This window comes from Gymnodraco acuticeps, unplaced genomic scaffold (assembly GCF_902827175.1).
Source record: "Gymnodraco acuticeps unplaced genomic scaffold, fGymAcu1.1, whole genome shotgun sequence".
Classification (NCBI taxonomy): Eukaryota; Metazoa; Chordata; class Actinopteri; order Perciformes; family Bathydraconidae; genus Gymnodraco; species Gymnodraco acuticeps.
In genome coordinates, this window is record NW_022990894.1 from 127,790 (window position 1) to 137,361 (window position 9,572).

The window sequence follows — 9,572 nt, forward strand, 5'->3', positions numbered from 1 at the left end:
AGCGTTGTGTTTTTAAAAAAAAAAAAAAAGTGTAAATGATCAGTTAGATGAGTTTCTTTCCGTTACATGGATATACAACATTCATAGTTTATTAAATGAACATGCCCTCAGACACTGTTTCCTGCAAAATGTTGCGGGAGGGCCCGGAACCGGGGTCTCTCGGGCTGAACAGGTTAAGAAAATGGTCCCACTGCAACAAAGCTAAAATCCAATCATCCAAAATGGTCGCAGCGTGAGTAAGCGCATCTCAAGCTCTTCTGGTTGTCGCTGTTAAATTAGCTCTTTAAAGCTCATATCATTGATCCACATGATCTGAACCCATGAACTTTTGTATAACATAGTAAAGCGGCTCAATACGGTCTCTGGATTATTGTATTTTTTGCATTTGCAACCATGGAGGGAAACATGTCTGCAAACTTTGTGGGACGCGATTCAGCAAATCAAGACCGACATGCTGACTCACATTGACTCAAAAATGGATCCCATTCAAAGTAGCTTGAGCAGGATACACAATTCCCTGTCTAGTTTGGGAGACCAGGTCAATTTGTTAGAGCAGCGTGTCAGGGCTAATGAGGACAATGTACACAAGTGTGTTGCTCGAGTCAAGCAGCTTGAGAAAGACAACTCCTTCCTAATGTCCAAAGTTGATGACTTGGAGAACCGGAGCCGACGTTCTAACCTTCGCTTCGTATGAATCCAGGAGTCCGCTGAAGGCAGTGACATTATCGGCTTCATGTCTCGGCTCATCCCGCAGCTCCTGGGGCCAGATGCCTTCCCTGCCCTGCCGATCATTGAGAGGGCACACCGCTCGCCGACTGCCATCATGATCATGATCATGATCGAGCTGCTGAACTTCCAGGACAAAGTAAAAATCCTTCGTCTAGCCAGGGAGAAAAAGTCTCTGGACTACAACGGGAAACACATCAGCATATATCCCGATTTCAGTCCCGAGCTTACCAGAAGACGCCGGAGCTTCGATCCAGTCAAACGCAAGCTCCGTGAACTCAACTTGAAGTACTTTCTCCTCTACCCGTGCACCCTCTGCATTGTTGTTGATGGCACACAACAACGCTTCTCTACCCACAAAGACGCGGAGGCAATCTTCATGTCTACCTCAAACTCTCCTGGGTGACGAACATCCCTAGAGATGAGGCTGCTGCTAATGGTAGCATGTTGATCCACTTCGATGATGCAGCTAAGTGACTTTCTCCTCGGTTTCCTCTCTTCTCTTGTTTTTTATTTTTCTCATCTTCTCTAAAAACAGAGACCTGTTTACGTGACGTGTCATGACTGCTGAGATGTTGTTGACACTAGTGTTCATTTCGTTGACTAAAAAGAAATATGTTCGTAAACGAGACGATGACGAGACGGCACCGACGGCAGTAAACAATAACTGTAACGAAATCATCATGCAATATCGTTGACGAAAATGTAGTTTACTAAATAAAAACTATGCAAAAATCTCTCTTTACTTTCGTTGACGAAAAATGAGGAGACGGAATATTATCAAAGATAACGTTACATCTCTGATAGTCAGTTTTTCTCCCAGCAGTTCCACTTCCGGTGCTGCGCTGGCGGTACATTTGAATTACACCGGGCAGCGGCACACTGTGAACTGTCAGGAAGACTCGGGTCTAACTCATGGTCTAACTAACCTTATTTAACAGAAAATAAAATGACAACAACAGGGCTTGGGAGCAGTGGTCGCACTCGCGTTAACCGAATACCCCCCCGTCAGCGCGACTGAGTGATAAATTGTGCACTCGACGGGTAATAATGGATAATGACGGAAATGTTACGATCCTGTCGGTCAAAATGACTGACAACGAAAAAGTCTAAAGCCACCACTGCTTGGGAGAAAGAAACAATGTGATATTTGGGCCCATTTTCACTACAATGAGGCGGAGAAAAAAAGTGAATGCATTGTTTCATCAGAAGGGAAGCAATGTGGCCAAAACATAGCAGGTAAAAACACCACAAACCTGACCAGATACTCTCTGCAAAGCTTCTCAATCATTCAACCTGAGTTTTTCATCAAATAAGGACAAGATATAATCTTATTTATTTATATATACTAAAATGACAAAGTATTGGTTTTGGTTAGACCAGTTTGACTGAAATGTTCTATATAATCTGATGACTAAAAAAGACTCAACAGTTTTCATTGACAAAAAGTAGACTAAAATAATTAGTTTTCTTTGACTAAAATAAGACTAAAATGCTCAGACTTTTAGTCGACTAAAACTTGACTAAATAAAAACAGGATGAAGGTGACTAAATATGACTAAAACTAAAAAGGAAATGTAACACAGGACTAAGACTAAAACTAAATTAAGAAATAGCTGACGAAATTAACACTAGTTGACACTTTTTTTTGTGTTTATTATAACAGGTGGGCACCCGCCTGGTTCTATTTCGTATATGGCTTCGCCCTCTAAGGCTATCGCTATTGGGTTTACCCTTCTGCGCCCCCGCGCAGTACTGAAAACACTTGTAGTCCACGCCCACCCGCTAGGTGGGCCCCACCCTCGGGCCTCCTTCCGGTATAAATAGGGAGGGTGCCCGGCGATCTGCTCCCTCTTTTCTTCAGCAACCAGCAGTTTACTGAAGCATGAGAAAAGCATCATGAGCAATAAAGAGTGTGTCTGTATGTGCCCTTCGTAGCAATACGGGCTACATTATGAGCTACGATTTGCATCCGATATGCGCAGCCTGTCTGGGGCCAGAGCACGCGGACGCGGCTCTCAGCCAGCAGGTCGCATGTCCTCACTGTGTGCGTCTTCCTTCATCCGACAGGAAGCGAAGGGCGGACGCTCTAGCTGCTGCGGGGGAGGAAGACGTCTGGGATGGGCAGGAACCCATCCAGAACACACCACCGTGGCTCCAGAGGAGGCGGAGGAGATCGCTAAGGCGGCCAGCATGGCGCTCTCGCTGTGCGCAGCCGTGGCGGTGTCCCAGGCGAGGATTACGGCCTGGATGACACAGATCCAGCGTCACCTCTGGTTACAGCAGGCAGCGGTCACAGAGCCAGCCAGGAAGGTTTTACTGGACGCTCCGATCAGCTCGGACGGGCTGTTCGGGCCCCAGTTCCTGACCATGGTTGATTCCATGAAGGCGGCATCGGAGCAGGCGGAGGACATCCGCCAGCACGTCGGCTGGCTCCAGCCAGCGGTGAAGCAGCAGCGATACCAGCGGCAGCAGCAGCAGCCGACCCGGCCACAGCGGCAGACGGACAGACACCAGCAGCAACAGCAGCCGAGGCGTCAGAATCGTCCGTCAGCGGCGGCTGGGGCACCGGCCCACACCTCCAGGGCACCGTCCCGCACCTACGGGCCCCCACCAGAGGGGGGTAAAAAGGGAGTGAGATACTCCCGTTCGGCGTCTGCTCCACGAGAGCCGCCGAGGAGACAGAGCGGCCTTGACGGTTTGGGAGGGAGTGTGAGGAAAATAAAAAGAAGCTTATTTTCCAACATGTTGGCTGAGTCATCAGTTTCAAATGTGTTTCACATATCCCCCACTCTGGGTAAACCAGCTGCCTATGACCTATCGGTTAATAGCCAGCAGGATTCGTTACAAAAGCCTCCGCATTTTAATCTATCGATTAATAAGCCGCGGAGCACAGTAATTACACCAGCTGCCTTCAATCTGGTGATTAGTAGGCAGCATGGTTTGCTGCAGGGTTCTGGTGGTTATAACTTTCGGTTATTAAACCACAGACCTCGCGGCATTCCTCTATCCGAGATACGCCACCTACACACGGTAACAATAAGCCCATGAGCGCCGTGGTAACGCCTCATGTGGTTATCACTGCACACACCTCCACCCATCCTCTGAGCGTGTACGAGCATCATGATGAGAGGCGGAGTGAATGCAACGTGTGGAGGCCTCCTCACAGCCTTTTCGCTAGGCCCACCTTGGGTTGCCTCACGGAGCCTCCGCCCCACCACCACACAGCACATTTCTGGAGTAAAATAATTGGTAGTTAGACAAAAAAGTGTGAAAGGGTTAGATTTTGGGAGTTTATTTTGAATTTAGACTACCGTTTGAGTTAAGGGATACTCTTGGGCGGAGTAATATTTCGGGGTTCATTCACTGGATGTTCAGGAACGTGACACAACACTACCCTGGTGTGTATTCACAACTTCTCTGCTGCCGCGACCACGAGGCTTCACTTTGACTCCGTCCCGAGGAAGGTAAGTCCTGTTTTACATCTCAAACTATATTTTCTGTCATTTTAAAGTTAATGTGTTTATTTTTGCTAAAACGAACTTAGCAAGTTTAACTAGCTGCTGAATTGAATGCCGTTGAACATGGACATGATTTAGGCTAATGCAAATTAACTTTATAGTAGTCATATCTGTTTATTTTGTGTTAGCTTAAAGTTTAGTTTGTTGTTCTTTCAACACCGAAAATGCCTTTTCCTCTGCATTAAACGTTGAACGGCTACGACGGTACCGGACGAGTCCCGCGGGCTACATTGAGGGAATGTGGACGAGGTGACGTACTTTCCCGGACATTTGTGTTGAGGTAACAGCTAGCTAGTAACACGACAAAGTAAATGGCGTCTTTATAAGTGTAAGGCGCAACAAAGCACAAAATTAGCTCGTTACTTGTATGGTCTTCGACTTTAACTATCTGCATGACGGGAGGAAAGAAAAATAAAGCAAACGTCCCTTTTCGCTGCGCTACACTCAGACTTAATGCAGGAGACGGGAGCAGAAATGGCGGAATAAAGAGGCTGGTTGAACCAACATTTCCCTCCACCGTGGAGACGACGATTCCCCGTTTCAACGGTGAAAAGAAAACGCGGTTGATTTTCAAATAAAAGAGTAGAAAACAGAGGTCGTTATGGTGCATCTCAGGTGATGTTACAGAGTAATCCAAAACTACTGTTACTAGTAGTGTAACTAATTACTTTCAGCAGTAAATAACGAAGTAAAGTAAGGGATATCTTTTTTTAAAGTAACTGTTAACATCTAACTCATTACTTTTTTCAAATAACTACCCCAAAACTGATCTTAATTGCCCAACCTGATGATGTAGGCTCGCGAATAGGCTACCTTAAAATGCTTATGAAATAATATTACCACATGGCTACCCAAGATCATTTTGTTAGTGACAGTCAACATGTTGCTAAAGTAAGAGCTATCTCTTTTTTCCTTAGTTGGCCAATATGTTGCTGAAGGTGAGACGTGGAGGGACAAAAAAATATGTCAAACTGGACGAAGTCCACTTCTCAGACTTCATCAGAGCAGGTAAGTGTTGTCTGTGTTGTTGAATTCATTAAAGGGGTAGTCAAAGTCCTTTATTTAATTAAGTGTCTATTGTTATGCTTCAGTGCAACAGAAGTTTCTCATACCAGAAAACACAATGCTGAAAGTCACCAATGAGCAAGGCATAGAGGTGGATGAGGATGTCTTTCCTGAAGTGGCAACAGTCCAAGACATTTGTTTTGTCATCGACACTGATTATGGTAAGGTGATATTTCTGGGTTTTGTTTTGTTGCAAAAAATGCTATGAGAGATTTGTATTTTCTATGTGTAAAAAACTGATTTTTAATATTCTGTACTAGCCAATAACCAACAGCAATCACATCATTTAGTATTTTCCCTCTCCACAGTAACATCTATGTATCATGTGCATTTCAGACCTCCCACTGGCAGAATCATCCAAAAACATGGATGACTGCTCCAACCTGACCGAATGTGTGATACTTACAACATGTGGTAGGTAGGGTTATAGTAAATGTTCATAATGAATAAAAAGTTGTTCTAATAAAATAAAAAGTAGCTCATTGGGCAAGTTGGGATCTTCCGGTAAATTGTAGTTTTTGCACATTGCAACTGGCACATATGTGATTTGGTATAATTGGCCATATGGATAATTTATGTTAATTGTGATCCCCAGATCTTACCAACCTGCAGCAACATGATGAAGGTCCCTTTTCTCCAAGTTGTACAGATACATTGTCTGTCTCAACCTCAAGCGGCCTAAGCAGTGACACAAGTGATGCTGGATGTGAAAGGATTCAACCTATGAGGGAGAGTACCCGAGCAAGAAATGTAATTGTACTTAAATACACTTTACTCTTTACTTTGCCTGAGATGAAAAGCAAGTTTAAACAAATTTGTGTCATGGAATTGAAGAAGCTTTGTTATTGATGATCGATTTGATCAGTAGTTGGTTACACATGATCTATTTTGTTAATTGTTTTTTGTTATTTCATATAAATTGGGTTTAGATGGTGGAGCAGGTTCTAACTTCTAAGCCGGCAGGGTTGACTGTAATCAAAGAGTACGACGATACTGGGAGTCTGAAAGATTCCACCAGGCGATTAATGGTGAACATCATTGTAGCTCACATGTGTGAAAAGGAAGGGTAAGAGCCTTGGCTTTAATGGCATGAATTATTCATTTATAAAGGGAAAAATCTTATTGTAAACCAATTATTTTTCTTTTGCAGGAGAGGTGTAAGTAAAGCGACGAAGGAGTTCCATGCACTTGGGATTGTGTCACTTTTCCCATCTCTTAAGGACCCTTACTCAACAAAAGGATATGTGAGTTTTGCATTGTTGCCATTTTTTTCACATTTAGGTTATTTGGTCTTTTGTGTACAAGCAGCAGCATATTTGCATTAGATCTATGAAAAACCTGATATTGTCTGCATTCTAACCAGAAGCGCTCTTTTCTTTTTAGGAACATTTCTATGACATTCAGAGCAACAAAGGCTTTCTCGAGTGGCGTCTCAAGACTGTGCAGCGCCAATCCAAACCCACGTCAACATTCCATGACAGAGTGGAGCTACAAGGAGGTCCAACATCATCCAGAAGTTTTGGTTCCATAAACGACCTGCAAACAGGAGACGACTGTATGGAAGCCATGTCTCTTCTTCACCACACCACTGACCATGACCTAGTCTTCCAGAAGATGAGAGAAACGTTCCACTATCGTCAACAGATGATCCATGACCAACAGCAATCTGCCAACATACTTCAAATGTTTCCTCGTTTCTTGGACACTAAGGGACTGGTACGTAACACATTTTGCATTTTGAATTCCCTCCTTGAAAAATACTTGGTTTACATTAAATGATTGTAATAATAATCTTACTTTCTTTTTTATTAGATTCTGCAAGATTTCTCATTGATGTTCGGAGCCGAAACTGCATCCAGGTTCCTGGAAAGATGGAACAGCGGTTTTAAAGACAAAGTCCTACGAGAGGCCAGGGACCAGAGAGACTCCTCTTCTGAAAAATCAGCTGAAATCTGCGCTGAATGAAGCATCTGACACCGATGAGCCAGGTACTTTCATACAGTCATACTCTATAAGTGTAGTAATATGGTCTTGAATATCAGGATAGGCATCATTTCTGATATTTTCACTAAGAAAAGCACATTAACATTATTTTTCACTACTAATAGGGATGACTTGATGTGATGTCAATTGAACTTTAACGTTCAATTGTACATTCCTGTCTGACAATATCATCTACGTCCTGTATGCTGTGCATCATGTTGTTGTGTATGCGGGGCCATCAGGGACATTATTCAGAAATACCGTTCACAAACAATTATGAAACACTCTCACATAACAGAAAAAAAATTATTTAAAAACGACAACTGAATTTAAAAGTTATTCACATACACATATGAAACACTCTCATATACACCTGTAAAATGTGCTCTCAGAAACACATGTGAAACACTCTCACACACGCATGTGAAATGCTCTCACACACACAAACACACACACACACTTGAAATGCTCTCATACACACATGAAATGCTCTCCCACACATGTTGTGTGGGAGAGCATTTCATGTGTGTTTATGAGAGTGTTTCCCATGTGTCGATACATGATTTTGGTTTCAGTTATGCGTGTGAGAGTTACATAATTATATGTGAATGGTATTTCTGAATAATGTCCCTGACATCCCCTCATAGTGGTAACCTTGTCCATGACAATGTAGAAATGTGAAGATGATTTCCACTGTCTGCAGAGTGGGACAGCGACATGACTTCTCTTCTTGTCTTGCTGCATCTTCTCACTCCACAACCAGCTGGAAGGAAGCGGGCCAAGAAAATCAGTGTCAGAGAGGCAATAGATCATCTGGTGATTTTTCACAAGGTTTGTCAAGACAATGCGTTCCAATTCCAAATATTGTGGTTTGTCCAATCATTTAAAAACTAATGGCTTATATGAAAATGCTTTTCATTTTGTTTCAGTCCTGCAAGAGCCTTGAGGATCACCTCATGACCATTGAGGGAACCCACCAGCCGTATCTTCTGGCCACAGGCACTTCAAAGGCATAGGTTTTCAGCTTCTACATCGTATTGGACAAAAAGCTTCTTCCTTGTCAGTCATGTACATCCTTGGGTGCATTTGTTGAGCTTTTCAAGTCCCACTTCACTTTTAGTGTGACATATGATGATGCTCTGTCCAGCCTGTACACATTTCTGCAGACTACTCTGTACAATATTGACATTGGCACAACAGTAGAAACTCCAAAAGTCAAAGAGTTAAGAGCAAAGCTCTTGAACAAGCAGTAATTAATTAATGCAGCACAAATGTTTGGATGTTTCCTCTGTGCTTCATCTTTTGATACAGCATTACTTTTGATCAGACACCTTAAACTAATTCATGGAATGTATCCTGGTAAAAACTTCAGACTAAATTGTGGGCAAACAGGATGTTGCTTGCAATTCTCAAGTTATTCTGGATTTAGAAGACATCTTATTAAGATACATGCTCATACTGATGAGACATGTGGGCCTCAAGAGACCCCTTCCAACCACAACAGCCAACAGCATGATAATTCTCAGTGCATGAATGATGAAACACCCTCTACTTCTTCTCAATGCCAAAATATTGAAGCAGTCCCTTCACTATCAACTCACAGCAAAGATATGGGTGCCTCCATTATAGCCAAACTTTTGGGAAGCGGTATTCCAAATACTGTTGTTCTCTCTACAATTGAGAATTTACAGGAATTTGTGGGAGATTTGCAGTCTAGTATTCAGGACCAAGTATTGAACTTACTCCCAGCCGACAATCCCTCCAGATCAGCTATTGAAGAACTATTTAATAGTATGGACAACCCTTTCAGCCAGTTGAATTCTGATAGCAAATGGAAGAAATATTTCGGGGAAAAATGGGATATAGTACAGCCAGTTGAACTACGCCTAGGTGTAAGGTGTGATGCCAGACGAAACAGCAAAAGTGGAACTTATGAGCAAGTTCCAATAAATGACAAATTCATTTATATTCCCATACTGAAAACACTGCAGTTTATTTTCAAGAATGAAAATATATGTGAAATGATGCAAACATTTACTCAAAGTGACACATATGAAGATTTCTGTGATGGAAGCTACTTTAAAAGTCATCCTTTGTTTTCAAGTAGTAAGTTTGCCCTCCAAATCCAATTGTACTATGATGATTTTGAGTGTGCAAATCCTCTTGGTTAAAAAAAAGGTATACATAAAGTTGGCTGCCTATACTTCATCCTTAGAAATCTTAATCCCAGGGTGAATTCTGCCCTTATGAACATTCATCTGGTATCATTGTTTCATG

General features: G+C 42.7%; 1 protein-coding gene across 3 annotated transcripts; it reads left to right on the forward strand.

The window, feature by feature from the left end:
• The first annotated feature begins 3,775 nt into the window (after positions 1-3,775).
• On the forward strand, positions 3,776-9,156 carry LOC117557739. Of its 3 annotated transcripts, none has more exons than XM_034233712.1 (11): positions 3,776-4,193; positions 5,165-5,255; positions 5,339-5,473; positions 5,649-5,726; positions 5,908-6,062; positions 6,242-6,378; positions 6,463-6,556; positions 6,696-7,028; positions 7,125-7,300; positions 7,999-8,126; positions 8,225-9,156. In XM_034233712.1, exons 2-9 carry the CDS (start codon positions 5,174-5,176, stop codon positions 7,275-7,277), a joined length of 1,167 nt encoding a protein of 388 aa, XP_034089603.1. In that variant the 5' UTR covers positions 3,776-4,193; positions 5,165-5,173; the 3' UTR covers positions 7,278-7,300; positions 7,999-8,126; positions 8,225-9,156. The 3 variants fall into 3 exon arrangements, with proteins under 3 accessions (XP_034089603.1, XP_034089602.1, XP_034089604.1); XM_034233711.1 differs by lacking the exon at positions 3,776-4,193 and adding an exon at positions 4,423-4,527; XM_034233713.1 differs by lacking the exon at positions 3,776-4,193 and adding an exon at positions 4,423-4,527 and having other exon boundaries at positions 8,059-8,126.
• The last annotated feature ends 416 nt before the right edge of the window (positions 9,157-9,572 follow it).

What these genes read in the sequence shown, in the direction of transcription:
- LOC117557739 (XM_034233712.1), top strand. Translation starts at nt 5,174, where the DNA reads ATGTTGCTGAAGGTGAGACGTGGAGGGACAAAAAAATATGTCAAACTG. An exon ending in AGAGTACCCGAGCAAGAAAT is followed by an intron (nt 6,063 to 6,241) that starts GTAATTGTACTT and finishes AATTGGGTTTAG; the next exon opens with ATGGTGGAGCAGGTTCTAAC. An exon ending in CACATGTGTGAAAAGGAAGG is followed by an intron (nt 6,379 to 6,462) that starts GTAAGAGCCTTG and finishes TTTCTTTTGCAG; the next exon opens with GAGAGGTGTAAGTAAAGCGA.